General features: G+C 36.8%; 1 protein-coding gene across 4 annotated transcripts in view; it reads left to right on the top strand.

Annotated features, from left to right (window-relative positions):
• Window positions 1–18,243, top strand: part of VPS8 (VPS8 subunit of CORVET complex) — a 300,312-nt gene that overhangs the window by 157,902 nt on the left and 124,167 nt on the right. For all 4 annotated transcript variants that reach the window (XM_060011002.1, XM_060011000.1, XM_060011001.1 and 1 more), the window contains 3 exons: window positions 628–726; window positions 8,265–8,354; window positions 13,094–13,140. In XM_060011002.1, coding sequence (XP_059866985.1) covers window positions 628–726; window positions 8,265–8,354; window positions 13,094–13,140 — 236 coding nt within the window. The remainder of the gene's footprint in view (window positions 1–627; window positions 727–8,264; window positions 8,355–13,093; window positions 13,141–18,243) is intronic.

Genomic DNA, 18,243 nt, shown 5'->3' with positions numbered 1-18,243 from the left:
GTAAGAAAACCAAATATTTAGTTACAAATTGTGATGAGTGCTAGAGAAACTGGGTGCACGGTGAGAGGATAATGGGGAAACTGACTTATACAGAGCAGCCAGGGAAGGAATCTCAGATAAAATGACTTATAAACTGAGTTTTGGGATTTGAGAAGAAGCCAGTCAAGCCAAGAGCCGATAGAAAACTGTTGCAGGATCAGGAACAGTATATGCAAAGATCTCGAGGTGGGAAAATTTTTTGACATGTTCAAGGAACTGAATAGAGATCGTGTAAATGAAGCTTAGATCATTGTAAGTTGAGCATAACGGGCAAGGGCAAAAGTGATTTGAGATGAAATTGGGAATATGGACAGAGACCACCAAAGCAAAAGAATGATATTCACTGTTAGGTTAATGAAATTGAGAGTAACATTAATTGGAACAGATTTGCAACTTCTAAGAATCTACCCTAAACTTTAAACAATTACTCTTTCTCTTTTAAGTCAGTCGTCCATCAGTTAACTATCTCCAAATGGTTTTCCATCTCCAAATAACAAATATTTACCAAGACTGGTACAGTTAGTAGATAGTGACTAAATATTGCTTGAGTGAATGAATGAATGAATTATATTGTCTTGTGCTTTTCAGGAAGAAGTCTTTAACTACATTCACAATATCTTATCCATTCCTGGACACAGCGCAGAGGAGAAGCAGTCTGTATGGCAGAAGGCAATGGATCATATTGAGGTACTGATTCAACAGAATTTTTAAAACTTTCCCATTTATATGGATATCTCCCAAATTAAATTTTTCTAACTAAGCAGTTGGAGGTATTATATAATTAAATTGATTTGCTTGAGGATTAACATCTTTTTCAGATAATTCTACCTCACATTTGTATTCGTAAAACCCAGGTCATATACAATTTATTATATCATGACTTCTGAAAATAACTCATGTTCAACCAGCTAGTTGACAAACTGGAATTTTAGTGGGTTTTTACAGTGTTCTTAGAAATTCTGAAAGTACTACTGATCTTTTTCTCTACTGCATGACGGAGCCATTCCCCCTAGTCACCTGATGGAATTTAATAAACATTACTGCAATGAGTTGTTCTCTCTGATGTATTTCCCTTCTTTATGTAAGAGGATGATGATTCTGATTTTGTTTATGCATGCTGTTCTACAAGAGTGCAAGAGTTGACTTTGAAACTAAAAGTTCTTTTTTAAAAACTTGCTTATAGATGCCTAAGTGGAGAGACGAATACGTGTGTGATGAGCATGTGATCAGAATGCATTCTAAAAAGAGGCCCAAAAATCACTCCTCACTTTTAGTTTCTTTAGGTTCATAAATACAGTATTCCTCAGAAACCAACAGAGCTAGAGATCTGTTTTAATCTGTTCTGTATTATGGGTCACTAATTATTGAAAAAAAATAGTAATGAAGGATGTTGAGGTAATTTGAGTTTTGGAAATAACATTTATATCTACAGAGTTTCTCTCCTCCTCCTTGTAGCAAGGATCAGGTAACTTCTGGTGATGGGTTTAGAGATGTAGTGAAAGATATGATTATGCAACATGTTTTAAAATTCTTTTACATATGAAAAATAAGAGCTCTGAAACTTTGAGAAAGCACTGCATGTAGTGTGAATACTTTTAGTTCCTGATAATTGTAACGTTTAGAAAGATGAGAAATGTGAACAGCATCTTATGTAAAACATCTGGTGTGAAAGGTGGTACAGTCAGTGGGCTGAAGTAATTTCCACACTTTCATCTATAGGATTGAGAACATATATATGTTATTAATTTAGTCTTATCGTATTCCTGCTAACAATAAGATCAATATATCTTGGTGAAAGAACCCAAGAAAACCTTCTTCTACTTTGAATTATATCTTTTTTTCCTCTAATCATTTTGTATTCTTTTTCCTTTCATCATCCCCTTTAAGTCTCCATAGTTACATTATGCCTCATTGTTCATTTCACTTCATCTGCATTATGCAGTGGTTTGAGCACATGGACTCCAGACATCCAGAAATGAAGCTGTGTCTCTCCACATAATGTGAAACATGATGAATTAATCAATGAGCAAACAAATTATTCAGCAGAAAACTCATACTGGAGAAGTAAGAAGTATTGTTTCTGCACAGCAATTATTTCTGCTGTTTTTCCCACATCTGCGCATTTTTTCACCTTGAACTTTTTAATACTTCTTAAGGCCACGTTAGAAATCTATAGACTCTTTTGAAGGACTTGTGTGGCTTTGGTAATGTAAATAAAATCAACATTAAATACGTAGGGGGAAAGTCCTCATTATAAAGTTTTCAGACAGTCTACATAGTGTATAGATTAGTGGTTCCTAACACTTTGGGGGTTATAGACCTCTTTTGAGAATCTAGTGAAAGATTTGGACCTGTGCCTCATAGTATTGTGCATGTGCTCAGACGCATAATTTCGTTTGCTATTTCAGGGATCCACAGACTCCCTAAAAGACATTCTTAGATTGCGTCTGTAGATTTCGGGTAAAGAATCTCTGGTAAAGATGTTTTTTTCAATATGGACAACACATGTTTCATGAGATTTTAAAAAATATTTTTGATTTTGAAATATAAAAAAGAAACAAAAAAGAGCATAAAAGTACAGTTTAATAAAAAAATTAAAAAGCCAACATCCCAGAAATAGTTATTTCCAGTATCCCAGACTATTCCCATGTATCCTTTTCTTATCACAATTCACTGCCTTACTAATATATTCATTATCCTCGTTCTTCTGATAATTTATTGCACTTTTATATATTGTTATTGCACCTGCCTGCACCCCTAAAAATATGTATTTTTGTTTTGCCTGTTTCTGAACTTTATATAAATGGAGTTATACTCTGTATTTTCTTTTTCTTAATATTTTGAGAAATTTATACATTTTATTGTTTGTAGCTAGTTCATTTTTATTACTGTATAGTGTTAAATTTTACAAGTATATCACAGTCTATCCATTATACTGATAATGGACATTTCAGTTGTTTCTAGTTTTTAACTATTAAAAGTAGTCCATCCAGGATCATGCTTACATATGCATCTTGAACACAGCTACCACATGCACTTCTCTAGAACAGTGGTTCTCAGTTTGATCCCTGGTACAACATTACAGCATCAGCTGAGAACTCGATAGAAATGCAGTTTAAGTCTTCACCTCAGACCTACTGAATCAGAAACTCTGGGGGCAGGGCCCAGCAGTACATTTTAACAAGCCCTCCTGGTGATTTTGATGCATGTTAACATTTGATAATCTCTGTTCTAGGGTCTGTAGTTGCCAATTAACTGGGATAAATATATTAAACTTAAGCAGATGCCAGCATTGTGTGAGATTTTCCATTGACTCTATATTCTTGCTAGAGTTTAAAATTTTGTCTGTCTAGTGGATGAATAATGATATTTCATTATGTTTTAAATTTACATATCCTTAATTACTAATGGGATTGATAGATTCATATTTATTGGCTGTTTAAATTTCCTTTCTGTGATGTCCTTGTTCAAGTCTTTTGCCTATTTTTCTGCTAGAATGTATCTTGTACTCATTGATGTAGGAGTTCTTTATGTATCCTGGATGTTAGTCTTTTTTTCAGTGATACATGTTGTAAATATCTTCTACTCTGTGGCTTTTTTTCTATGGTTCTTTTTAAGAAAAGTTTTTTTTTTTTAAGTAGTCAGAATAATCAATTTTTTCCTTCGGTACTGAAGAAGTCCTATATTATTGTCTAAAAGCTTTCTTGTTTTTTGTTTCATCTATAAATCTTAGATCCACCTGAATCCACTTTTGTATATGATTTGAGGTGGGGATCCAATTAATTTTTTTTTTTTTTGCGGTACGCGGGCCTCTCACTGTTGTGGCCTCTCCCGTTGTGGGGCACAGGCTCCGGACGCGCAGACTCAGCGGCCATGGCTCACAGGCCCAGCCGCCCCGCGGCACGTGGGATCTTCCCTCACCAGGGCATGAACCCGCGCCCCCTGCATCGGCAGGCGGACTCTCAACCACTGTGCCACCAGGGAAGCCCCCCAATTAATTTTTTAAAATATGGATGCCCAGTTCTCCAGCAAGTTTTTTTTCGTTTTTTCCTCCTTTTTAAAAATTGAAGTATAGTTGATTTACAATGTTTTAGGTGTACAGCAAAGTGATTCAGTTATACATATATATATTTCTTTCTTTTTCGGATTCTTTTCCATTATAGGTTATTACAAGATATTTTAATATATTTGAATATATAAACTATATTTGAATATAGTTCCCTATGCTATATAGTAGATCCTTGTTATTTATCTTATATATAGTAGTATATATCTGTTTATCCAAAATCCCTAATTTATCCCTCCCCCCCTTCCATAAGTTTGTTCTCTATGTATGTATGTTTGTTTCCTATGTATGTATGTGAGTCTATTTCTGTTTTGTAAATAAATTCCTTTGTATTTTTTTTTCAGATACCACATACAAGTGATATATGATATTTGTCTTTCTCTGTCTGACTTACTTCACTTAGTATTATAATCTCTAGGTCCATCCATGTTGCTGCAAATGACATTATTTCATTCTTTTTTATGGCTGAGTAATATTCCACTGTATATATATACCACATCTTCTTTATCCATTCATCTGTCTGTGGACGTTTAGGTTGCTTCCATGTCTTGACTATTGTAAATAGTGCTGCTATGAACATTGGGGTGCGTGTATCTTTTTGAATTAGAGTTTTCATTTTTTCTGGGTATATGCTTAGGTGTGGGATTGCTGGATCATATGGTAGTTCTATTTTTAGTTTTTTGAGGAAACTTATGTTTTCCATAATGGCTGCACCAATTTACATTCCCACCAACAGTGTAGGAGGTTCCTTTTTTTCCACACCCTCTCCAGCATTTACTATTTGTAGACTTTTTGGTGATGGCCATTCTGATCTCTGAGGGGATACCTCACTGTGGTTTTGATTTGCATTTTTCTAATAATTAGCCATGTTGAACATCTTTTCATATGCCTGCTGGCCATCTGTATGTCTTCTGTGGAGAAATGTCTATTTAGGTCTCCTGCCCATTTTTCAATTTTTTTTTATATTGAGCTGTATGAGCTGTTTGGAAATCAATCCCTTTTTGGTCATATCATTTGCAGATATTTTCTCCCATTCTGTAAGTTGTCTTTTCATTTTGTTTATGGTTTCCTTTGCTGTTCAAAACTCTGTAAGTTTGATTAAGTCCCATTTGTTTATTTTTGCTTTTGTTTCCATTACTCTAGGAGATAGCTCCAAAAAAATATTGCTATGATTTATGTCAAAGAGTGTTCTGTCTATGTTTTCCTATAGGAGTTTTATAGTATTTAGTCTTACATTTAGGTCTTTAATCCATTTTGAGTTTATTTTATATATGGTATTAGAGAATTGTCTATGTTCATTCGTTTACATGTAGCTGTCCAGTTTTCCCAGCACCAGTTACTGAAGAGACTGTCTTTTCTCCATTGTATATTCTTCCCTCCTTGGTTGTAGTTTAATTGACCATAAGTGCGTGGGTTTATTTCTGGGCTTTCTGTCCTGTTCCATTGATCTATGTGCTAGCAACAATTGTTTTAAAAGCTCAGCAGTGCTACCTTATCATAAGTATACCAAGGATCTCTGTGTTTTGCCTCTTTCTGGGCTCTCCTCTGTTTGATTGGTCTTTGTCTCTACATGTACCACACTACTTGAAATATTGTGGTTTTATAATAAGTCTTAATGTTTTTTCAGAAAGTATTGGCTGTTTACTTCCAAATTCATTTTAGAATCAGCTTGTCAAGTTCCACCAAAAGAAATTTCTAACCTTATGATTCTGACAAGGATTACATTGAATCTTTCAATCATTTTTAATTTAATTGACATCTTTACATTGTGAGTCTTCCACCTTATGACCATTTGGTGTAACCGTTTATGGAATAACTTTCTATAAAGTTTTATAATTTCTTCTGTAGAGACTTTTCATCTACTGTTAGATTTACTGTCACAACTTCATATATTTTAGCATAACAGTGCTATTGTTAATGATATTTTTATTTATTTAAATTTATTTTATTTATTTATTTATGGCTGCATTGGGTCTTCGTTGCTGCACGCGGGCTTTCTCTAGTTGCAGCGAGCGGGGGCTACTCTCTCATTGAGGTGCGTGGGCTTCTCGTTGTGGTGGCTTCTCTTGTTGCGGAGCATGGTCTCTAGGTGTGCAGGCTTCAATAGTTGTAGCACGCGGGCTCAGTAGTTGTGGCTCGCAGGTTCTAGAGTGCAGGCTCAGTAGTTGTGGCACACAGGCTTAGCTGCTCCGTGGCATGTGGGGTCTTCTCAGACCAGGGCTCAAACCCATGTCCCCTGCATTGGCAGGCAGACTCCCAACCACAGTGCCACCTGGGAAGCCTATTAATGATATTTTAAAAATTTTATTTCTAACATGTACAATGTTTACTGTAAAGATTTTTATGGAAGTCTTCTATTTCTACTATGCTGACAGTTTTCTCATGAATGAATTTTATCATCTTTTCTTCCTTATTCTATTTTTGTCATAAATTTTATTGATATTAAATCAGCCTTGAATTCTATGGGTAAATGCAACTTGAATCTGATATATTATCTTTTTTGTATATTGTTGGATTTTTTTTTATTTATTAGTGTTCACAATTAAGACTGGTCTATAATTTTCCTTTCCTTTCTTATGTTTTTCTACTGAGTTTAGGTATCAAAATTTTGCTAGCCTTATACAGTGAGCTGAAGTAGCTCCCTTTTTTCTATTCTCTGTAAGAGATTAATTGGTATTGGAATTATTTCTTCCTTAAATGATTGCTGGGCACTTACCAGTGAAGCTATTTGGGCCTGTAGTGTTTCATATGGGAAGATTTTTGACTATTCATTCAGTTTCTTTAGTGGTTAAAAATCAATGCATGTTTTCTATTTCTTTTTTTTTAAATTTATTTCTTTTTGGCTGCATTGGGTCCTTGTTGCTGCACACAGGCTTTCTCTAGTTGCGGTGAACAGGGGCTGCTCTTTGTTGCAGTGCGCGGGCTTCTCATTGCAGTGGCTTCTCTTGTTGCCGAACACAGGCTCTAGGCACACAGGCTTCAGTAGTTGTGGCACGCTGGCTCTAGAGCACAGGCTCCGTAGTTGTGGTGCACAGGCTTAGTTGCTCTGCGGCATGTGGGATCTTCCCGGACCAGGGCTCGAACCCATGTCCCCTGCATTGGCAGGTGGATTCTTAAGCAATGCACCACCAGGGAAGCCCTTGTTTTCTATTTCTTACATCAGTTTATTAAATTATATTTTTCTAGGAATTTATCCATTTTGACTAAATATTTAAATCTTCAACAAATTAATTCATAATAGTTTCTTATCTTTTTAATGCCTGAAGATCAGTAGTAATATCCCCCTTTTCATATGTGATATTGATTAGTTGTGCCTTCTCTGTTTTGAGATATATTGTATAAAAGTAGTTTGAACTACAGTAACTTGTGTCAGCTAAGTATTATTAATATGCACATACTAACACAAAATTATTAGATACATATCACAAATGTTGCCATCACAATAACTTGTCTTATTTTTATTTGACAATATAATATGTTGATCTATAGCCAGTCTTGGCATTTTAGCCATGGAACATGCAATTGAAAAGGTAGAATAGGATCACAGAAACCAAGAAGAGAGTTTCAAGAAGAAAAGGAAAGCCTGTAGTGTCTAGGAAAGTTCAGGAGAGGGCAGGTTGGAAGTCTTAGATTTGACAGAAATAGGTCTTATTAACAGTGGTCAACCTCTTAGTCTCATTTAAGACTTATGACCTGAAGTTGATTTCTTAAGACACCTCTGGTTTCAAAATCTACCAGGCATCAGAGGTAAAGTTTTAGAATTCTTAGCTAGAGAAATTACAACTGTGTTCTTTTTTTTTTCCATTTCTTTAAGTTATTACTTTAAGCTCAAGGGTAAATTCACTGGCAGAGAATTCGGGAAGCCTTTGTTCCTTCCATTCATCCTGTAGATATCATGGCCTAAATCCAGAATTTTAGTGCTTTCATTTTCTAAGAATTCTGAATTACCTTTCATATCAAAATCTGATTGTTTACATGATGCTTTTCTAATTTTACTCATTTGCAATATGTCTTTAAATTGTGGCCCTTTATTGAGGTTTCCTGAAATGCAGTGTAGAAGCTCATGAAAATATTGAGGTAGGTGATCATACTTCACGTCTGTGGAAATTCTATTTAATTTTAACATTGAGGATTATTTTATATTTTTCTTTCATTACAGGAGCTTGTGTCCCTGAAGCCCTGTAAAGCTGCAGAGCTGGTTGCTACTCACTTTTCTGAACAGATTGAAACAGTCATTAAAAAACTTCAGGTAAACTTCACAAAATATACTGGGAAGAAACATCTAGTGGAGAGACAATTATTGAATATCCACCTATTTTGACTATAGCGATTTCTTCAGTTGATAGTTGTCTTTTAATAGCATTTTCTACACATTGTGTGTGTGTTTGTGTGTGTGTGTGTGTGTGTGTGTATTTGGAAGCAATTGTGTGATAAGCTCTGAGTCTAGAAATGAGGGAGTTCATCTTTGTGCATAACAAATATTAACATCACAGAAATATTTTTGGAAATACAACCTATAGTTACCTAGAAATCATAATCCACAGAGGGTCCTCTCCCCCCATCCCCCCACCTCTCCATATCTTTTGCTATAGTGACTGCAACCATATTCTCTTCAGGGTTCATGTTATTTATTCAGACGTTTGTCATCCTCCTACTGGGTTAATGCTGACTATTTTTTAAAATTTATTTTATTGTTTATTTATTTATTTTTGGCTGCGTTGGGTCTTTGTTGCTGCGTGCGGGCTTTCTCTAGTTGCGGCGAGCGGGGGCTACTCTTCGTTGCGGCACGCAGGCTTCTCATTGCGGTGGCTTCTCTTGTTGCAGAGCACGGGCTCTAGGTCCATGGGCTTCAGTAGCTGTGGCACTTAGGCTCAGTAGTTGTGGCACATGGGCTTAGTTGCTCTGGGGCATGTGGGATCTTCCCAGACCAGGGCTCGAACCCATGTCCCCTGCATTGTCAGGTGGATTCTTAACCACTGCGCCACCAGGGAAGTCCCAATGCTGACTATTTAGAATTTTTCTTGGACAATCTTAGCTAGAATACAGGTATATTAATGCTGAATATTGAGATGCTCAGTTTGAAGTACTATTTAATGGACCTAGAATTTCACTTGTCACTACTGTGACAGTGCTAGTAGTGAGTTTTGCTTATTACCATTAGGGCCACAAGTGGTAGAGATAGAGAATAGGACAAAGACAGGAACATGTAGCACAACCCAGAGTCCTCAAGTAGCAGTAATAGTAGTAGGGGTTAGGTATGCAAGAAGGAAACCAAAGCAGTGAGTGGGAGGCAGCTGACATGAGACAGAGATGTGGAATTCATTCATTTACATAGTACCGTGGTGCCACTCTGTACCCCACAGTATAGTAGGCTCTGGGGGGCACAAATAAGAATACAGTCTTTTTCTTAATTTTTCCTGTGGAACAGAGAAGCACTTATATAATGACAGCACAGTGTTATAAGCTCTGCACCAGACATATGTAAAAAAGTGCTGTAGGAATAAGAGGAGAGAGTGGCAGACTGTGTGAGAAAAGCAGACGAGTTCCCACATATGCCTGAACTGGGTCTTGAATAATTGGTATCAGTCTTCTAGGCAGAGAATTGGGAAGGGCATTCTAGATAAAGGGTTCTGGGCATGTAAAGACTTGATGAAGTCTGGAAGCAACATGCATATTCAGAGGATGATGTGGTAAAGACGATGTTGGAAGAAGCATCAGATTAAGCTTACAATGGTATATTGGAGGGAAGGAGTTAAAAGTATAGAGACTGGGAAATAGACCTTTGGGGCTGATATTGAACAATCTTATATGTAATGCTAAGAAATTATGTTATATCTTCTGTGTGCTGGAGAATTACTGAAGTTTTTTAAGCAAAGGAATTATACCATTAGATTCATTTTATAGAAAATTAATTCTGTAGTATGGAGAATGGACTGGCATAAGAGAGCAGATGGAGGAGAGAACAGTTAGACCAGTTGGAAGGCAAAAGGTCTCGGCAAAAAACAGTGAGGACAGGATGAAAGCAGTGGCAGTGGAGAGGACAGGTCGAAGATACGTTTGTGAAATAAAATGTATAGGGCTTGGAAATTAGTTGAATGTGATGGGTGGAGTTAAAAACGACTCCCAGATGTAGGGTTGGTTGTCCAGCATGATGAAGTCCATTAAATCAAGATAAGGACTCATCCACTAATTCAATAAATATTTATGTACCTGCTGTGGGCCAAAACCACGATAAAGTGCTAAGGATACAAAAACATATACAGTTGACCCTTGAACAATGCGGGGGTTAGGGGTGCCAACCCCAGTGCAGTCAAAAATCCTTGTATAACTTTTGACTTAACCAAAAGCTTAACTACTAACAGCCTACTGTTGGCTGGAAGCCTTACCAATAACAGAAACAGTCAATTAACACATGCTTTGTATGTTATATGTATTATATACTGTATTCTTAGAATACGTGAATTAGAGAAAAGAAAATATTATTAAAATCATAAGGAAGAGAAAATACATTTACAGTACTGAACTAAACTTATCAATACTGTACATTTATGTCATCTTTTTATAAGATGAATCATCTGTCTGTCAGTACCCATATCAATATTGTCTTAAACAAAGTACTGTTATACATATTACTAACACTAGACATCAAAAATGAAAAGATGTGAAAAAGAAATTTGTATTTATTTACAGGTATAACAATTCATACATTGATAATGAAAAAGCAAATGTTTACTCTATGGTAGTCTAGTGTAATTGATATGATTGCTTCACAGTAGCCTAACGTATACACCCATGAGTGAATTGTTATAAAATTTTTATAGCATACAGTATTACAGTCATATTCATGACACAGTATTGGAAACATTGTTACTTTTTTAAAAAAACACATGTGATGGTGGGTTGACATGCAGTTTCTCCAATTACTAGAGAGGGGGAGAGAGAGAGGCATATTTTATATTTATTATCACTCATGCCTATGTAAGGATAGACTAGTATCTACGTATATTTTATGCATTCATGACATACCTAACTTTTTCTTAATTTTTTCACTATTGCTGGGCTATGTGGTTAGCCTGCAGGTTTTTTCAAATTGTTGCAAATCTTCCAAATTTTTTCCAGTATATTTATTGAAAAAAATTCACGTGTAAGTCAGTCCACTCAGTTCAAATCTGTGCTCTTCAAGGGTCAACTGTAAATGTATCCCTGTGCTCAAGAAGACAGGTAAGCCAAAAGATAATTGTAGAATAGTTTGACTTGAATGATGATAGAGGACTGCCCAGGATCCTGAGGAAGTACATGGAGGGTCATCCAGTCCATTCTAGTGAGGGGGGTACATTTCTGCTAAAACTACACTCAACCCACAGAGCATCTCCGCCTTTTAAAAGTCAGCAATTTTGATGAATCTTCTTGTCTATAGTGATGTTATTGTCATTTAAAATATAAGATTATCAGACTTCCCTGGTGGTCCAGTGGTTAAGACTTCTTGCTCCCAATGCAGGGGGCCCAGGTTCAATCCCTGGTCAGAGAACTAGATCCCGCATGCCGCAACTAAGAGCCCTCATGCTGCAACTGAAGATCCCGCATATGACGATGAAGATCTTGCATGCTACAACTAAGACCTGGCACAGCCAAATAAATAAATAAATATTAAAAAACAAAACAAAAACTACATTTTTTAAAAAAAATGTAAGATTATCCATTGCAGGATTTTCTTTTTCCTACAGGCTTTAAAATATTTAGAGGTAGAGAGGCTAAGTAAATGAATATAATGTCATTCATTAGACAAATATATAAAAGCTGAAATAATTTACACACACAAAAAAGGTGGCTCTTGACCATGGACTATTTGTGGAGTCTTACACATTCCTTTTAAAGAAATGAAATATTTTTTTATTGCAGAGCTTTATTGATTGTATAAGAATCCCACACAAATTTTATAAATTACCTTCACTTTTGATGGCAAGAAATATGCCTCCGACCAATTATTTTCAGAATTCTTGAAATGAAAAATAAGCCAGAATATTAAGGTATAACCAGAAGGAAAGCCATGTAAAATAAAACAAAGTGATAGGCCAGGAAAAAGATAGAAAATCAAAGACTGATAAATATATTTAAAATGTTATATTCTAAATGACACTAATCCTTTTTGGTTTTGAGATCCCCTGCTTTTTATAGGTGAAGTAGAATGTGTCAAAAAATAAAGAAAAAAGGAAAACAAAACTATAATAATTTTTGCTTAGCTTTCTTAAGAACTTAGAAACATTATTAATATTCATATAGTATTCTAAGATTTATCTCACTTAATTCTCACCTCTGTCCTGTGCAGGAGGAAGAGAAGATATTGGTGTTCTCTTTTTCACATAAGTAAACCAAATGGCTTACGAGAGTCAGTGACTTACACAAAGTCACATAGCTAAAAAGTGGAAGAAACAGAGGCTAGACGTTTTGCATATTAGTTGCTAACTTGTTTGCCATCTCTTCTGTAGTTTATTATATTGAGGAGTTAATGAGCTTTTTTGGTACTGGTTGTTGTTTGGGCCTCAGCCTCCCACCGCACCTAGATTAACTGTCTCACAGTTGGCTGTTGTCACAAGGAGGACCAGGTGAGGCAGTGTGTACCCGTCATTGTAGCCAGAGCAGTTCAGAGCACCTGCCATTCCAAGGGTCTTCATGCTGGGAACTGTTAAGGGATTTGTCTCAATAGAGGGCCTTTTTTTTTTTTTTTTGGCAGGGGTGGGGTACCAATAACCAAGGTGTTTGACTTTCTTCTACTCTCAAAATTGAGTATGTGACAATGATTAGAATTACTGAGAGAAAATGACCTCCAAATGATTCTTTAGAATTCCTTAGATCTGTACAGAGGGCATAATGGAAGTAGTCATATGCGTGTGTGCTTTTTAAAGGGATATTCTAGAGTTATTTACCATGGCATAGTTTGAAGAATTCGTTTTAATATTTAATTGTATTTTTTATTGTTTTCCTCTTCAGAACCAGGTTTTGCTTTTCAAATTTTTGAGGAGTCTTCTTGACCCAAGGTATGTTAATAAAATTTAGTTTTTCATAATACATAGATGAGAAATCAAAGGAAATAAATTGAGTTGAAGAAACTGGCTCATGATATCCAAATAGTATAGTCAGCTCTTGATTTTTAATATTAGCAGGAGTAATAGTTACAGAGATTATTCTAAATACATGATTGGAAAATTGATTACATCTTGAAGGAATACTTTTGTTTCCATTTGAACATGAGCATACATGATGAGTTGTTATCAATGTAAAGAAAATAATGAAGGTGTGCCATGAGGACATGTTTCAGGAAGAGTTTGATGACCATCTAGCTTCCGCTGTCTCTGGTAGCATCACTCCTTCTGATTCCTTTTTCCATGCTGTAGATTGATAGCTTTACTTTTCAAAGTAAACACCTAGTTCCCAGCCCACCTCTAAATGTATTACCTTTTATTTTAGTTTATTTTTATTATTATTATTATTTTTTTGCGGTACGCGGGCCTCTCACTGTTGTGGCCTCTCCCGTTGCGGAGCACAGGCTCTGGACGCGCAGGCTCAGCGGCCATGGCTCACGGGCCCAGCCGCTCCGCGGCATGTGGGATCTTCCCGGACCGGGGCACAAACCCGTGTCCCCTGCATCAGCAGGCGAACTCTCAACCACTGCACCACCAGGGAAGCCCTGTATTACCTTTTAAACTTTTATTTGAATTGTTTAGTTTTAAATAACTTTCCTGGAGGTGTGAGAAGGAAAGTTTAAATGTTTTTTTAAGTGCTGCTGTAGTACTCATCAAATAAAAACTAACCCAAGGAGATGATGAAATTAGTAATGGATTTGTTAGCAAAGTAGCTCCATATGTGAGATCTTAACGTCTTCCTGTGACAACGTGGAGTACACTGGGAGCTGAGTGTAGTATTTAACATCCTCTAAGACAGTCACTCTTAACCAGAATTGTGTGTCACAATAACCTAAGAAATTAAAAAAATATAGTTGCCTGGCCCCAACCCCACAGAATCATTGTGATATACTTCTAGAGTTAAGCATCACTGGCCTAAATGTAATATTCCAGGGTGACATAGCTTTCACATCACACATACCAATTTTTAAGTTGCATTAAAATGTACACTAGCCATTGGAAATGGTCATATACTTACTTTAGAGATAATATTATAAAAATAGAAAGTTTTGGTAATTCTAGTATTCTGTGCTATTTTTAAATACCAAAATACCAGGAGTTTTGTGGATTGTAATAATTTTTTGAAATTTCAGTCATTTAAACCTTAAGCAGGCTACGGTTCATTTAAATTTAGTCATACAGATGTGCATATGTAGATGTTGAGAAGAGCAGTCTGACTACATACCCTCCTGAACTTCAGTTCAATACCTTTTCAAAGTATCTGTGCTTTAATTCCCTGTTCTCAGAAATTACTGAAGCTAGACATCTATTTTTATTTTTATGAATCATTTGTACTTCCCTCAGATCCAGTTTGGGCCCTAGTCTACCCCTAGAATTAACTAGGAGATACCTTAGAATTAGGGTTAGGGGTAAGAGGGAAGGAAGAGAGCTGGGAGAAGGATGGGGGAGCTGGGGGTGGAGCTGAGAGAAGGGGGAGGGGGCCGAGGAGGACTGAGCTAGATGGAAGAGGAAGGAGGGCCCAGCCCTTTCTCTGGAGCCCCTGTACCTTTTTTCCCATAGCAAAATTCCTTCTGTTCCTCTTTTGCTTCCTCCAGTGTCAGATCCATTCTCTTAGGACCTGACTCCTCTCCCCCTAGGATAATTTATTTTAACCAAGTCCTTGTTCTCCATCCATCCTACCTGGAGAGACTCAGGCTGGAAGGACAGAGAAGCTCATCTTTGAACTCGACCTTTTCTCACATGTAACAAAGTACAGAAGACAATGGTGACCAAATCTTAATTTTTTTAATTAAGGAAAAATATTAGGTAATATAAATATCAATATAGTCATTTGCTTTGATATTGAATTTAGTTAAACTTCACAGTAATAAAAATGGCAAATCACAAGAGTATCAGAGGTCTTCCATGGAAAGTCTTGCTCTGTTATTACCTATACCTAGATTGTAAATATGTTATAGGTAAGATCCTTTAGAAGTACTATGAAAGTTGTTTTGTTCACTAGCGAACCACGAATAATTTTACATTTACTCGGTGTATTTTATCTCCCTAAACTAACTCCAACCCAGGATAATTAACTCTAAGTTAACTTGTCACCCATTATTCCTTTCTGTCCTATCAGTTCAGCTGCAAGGCCCTCTCTCACCTACTTCAGAGAGAAGCAGTGCACCCACAGTCCTGACTCTTCCCTCTCTCCCAAAAGCAGTATGACCCGGAATGTCCTCGCTCTTGACAACAGCTAAATGGCCAGCTCTGCTTTAGCCTAGAGAAATGAAGAGTTGACAGAGATTCTCCCCTTGACCAAACTTTAGTCAGCCTCCTCTGAGCCCTCTGCTCCACTAGGTCTGACCTTGGGCTTCCATCTCTGTTTTTGTAGAGTCTGTTTTTAGCAAGAATCCTGTTAAGTCAGTTTAGCTAGAATCCTCACCCTCAATATGTGATCAGCCTTGATATCTGTCCAAATTTCTCTCACACACACACACACACACACACAGCCAGGTAATATGTGATCATCCTGGCCTGCCTTCAGCAAGAATTCTGTTAGGTCAGTTTTTCAAAGAATTATCCTACCCTCCTAGTAATTCTCCATCCATTGACTGCCCCACTCCCACCCCATGGCTATAATCTCTACTTTTTCTTGTTGTATTTGAGTTGAGCCCAGTCTCTCTCCTTTACTGCAATACCCCATTGTAGTGTTCCCTATCATGAGAGTCCGAATAAATTCTGCTTTACTGTTTTAACAAGCATCATGGATAAGTTTTTCTTTAACAGAACCTTGAATTAACAAGACAGATAACTTTAGCTCCACCTTTAAAAAGAGCACTCTTTCAAATTGATCCACCATATCCAGGATGCCAAAAATCTAGTAGTGTTCCGCTTTGAGAGTCCCAGTCCAGAATCCATCATATTGTATTGGCCAAAAAGTTCGTTCGGGTTTTTCCGTAAGATGTTATGGAAAAACCCTAACGAACTTTTTGGCCAACCCAATACTTTATCCTCTTATTTTATGTCTTATATAGGAGGCAGGCGTCCATTAAGATTATGCTGTAAATTTATTTTAAATTTGATGTTTGGCATTTCAGTACAATCATTTTTATATAAACAGTATTTTAAATGATGGTGTCCCAGACTAACCCATAAAAGCCTGTTTGACCCACAATGTAAATAAATAATACCAGTGAGGGGAGGGGAAAATTTTTTTTTCTTCTACCCTTCTGTGTCCTAGACAGATTGAGAAGAGAAAAGCATACAAATTTATTGAGTGTTTTATGTGACCCGGGAGTCTTCATAAGGAAATGAAGACCTGAAGACGTACTTAAACCTGAGCGTTTTGTGCTAGGTTTGATGAAGGGTAGAAAGTCATAGGCAAATGTGATGGGACTGAAGGATATGAGCTAAGGATGATAAACTGGGGGAGACTTAGCAAGACGTGTTTGTTTGGATTCCTCTGAGTGTCCCTCCATTTTCAGAGATGAGGATGCTCCTCTCCTCCAGAAAGAGAGAGTACCTTTCCTAAGATGGTCTTATGATCTGCTTCACAGGAGAAGGGGAAGGGCAGAGAGTCCTTCCTGCACCTGACATTTCTCAAATTCCTTGAGCTTAAAATATTCAATATGCCAACATACCATATTTTGGGGAAGCATGTCCTGAACCCCATCACTAATAATACGTACATTGAATTCTGGATTGAGGGGGAGAGCAAGGTTAAGAAGGTTGAGTTCAGAGGAGGTGCTTCTTGAGCCTGCCTTAGACAAAGTTTTGAATTATAGAAAGTTTGTCTTTGATGCCCTTTGAACTCTGCCTCCTTCCACTCTGTCCTCTTCTTTCAAGGGTTGCAGGGTGCACACACTTCTTTAAGCTCTACACTTTATAAGCACACTCGGATATACAGTATTGTGCCTAGGTAGATTTTTTGAATCTAGAATTACCTTCTTCTATGCCCCAATCAAAACAATCACAACTAATTGCTAATTGCTTGTCAATGCGACACTTTTACAGTGGGAGTGTACAATTAACATATGAATACAATGAAGTATACACAATGATGAAAACACCCTTTTCCAATACCATTTGACCTCAAGGGTAAGAAGAAAGGTTGTGTGGACTAGATTACATTAAGTCTCTGAATGATTTCCCATCACACTTTAGCCTTTGTAAATGAGTACGCTTGTTAACTAATCTCAAGTAAAGGATTAGAGTCTTTCCAGGTACTGGGAAAACTGAAGTGGGAATCTAGGGGAGTATAGAAAAAGGTATTTAGGGACAAAAGAATATCAAGAATAGGTAGACTGGTACTGCCTAGCAGTTTTTCCTGGCAGACAGCTTCAGACTATTTTTGCCTTTGATTCTTCCCTTTCTGTTCTTCTTAAGCAATAGGATTTTTTTTTAACTTTCAGTTTTTTCCTTTCATGAAGCTCCTATAGCAGCATTCTAGAGAGTAGAGAAAATGAAAGAAAGTTATTTTGAGATGGTGACTGCTTGTATATATGTGTCATAGCAGAAAATTGCTTTTTTTGCTCTTGCCCCCAAACCCTGAGTTAGTAGGATCCTCATTCCTGTGTGTGTGTGTGTGTGTGTGTGTGTGTGTGTGTATAGTTTATGCACATTTGATTTAACATTTATATGTATTTATTGAGTTGTTTCTAAAGGAGTGACTTATTTTGTCAACAGCATGTTTTAGGGAACTAATAATCTAGTTGAATTCTCATGTGTATTTCTCTATTTTCTTTATCCAATTTCTTTAAGTTACCTTTGCTCTGTAAATAATGTCCTCTGTAGAATTAATTGACCTACAAAGATATTGGTGGCATTTGTATGTAGAAAGATTAGATAGTTTTGAAGGGAGGGAGGTTAATCCTCCAGAAACAAATTATTTGCCTGAATTGAGGCCAACAGCCTGGGAGAAAGGGTTTGCATCCTCTTCCAATTCCCTTCTTTGGGACAACTGCTACATAAAGCCCTACCCCACGCCCACTCCCTGTGTGCATTCCTGCTGGCCAA

This window comes from Delphinus delphis, chromosome 4 (assembly GCF_949987515.2).
Source record: "Delphinus delphis chromosome 4, mDelDel1.2, whole genome shotgun sequence".
NCBI classification, from domain to species: Eukaryota; Metazoa; Chordata; class Mammalia; order Artiodactyla; family Delphinidae; genus Delphinus; species Delphinus delphis.
This window is presented reverse-complemented; position numbering and strand designations above follow the sequence as displayed.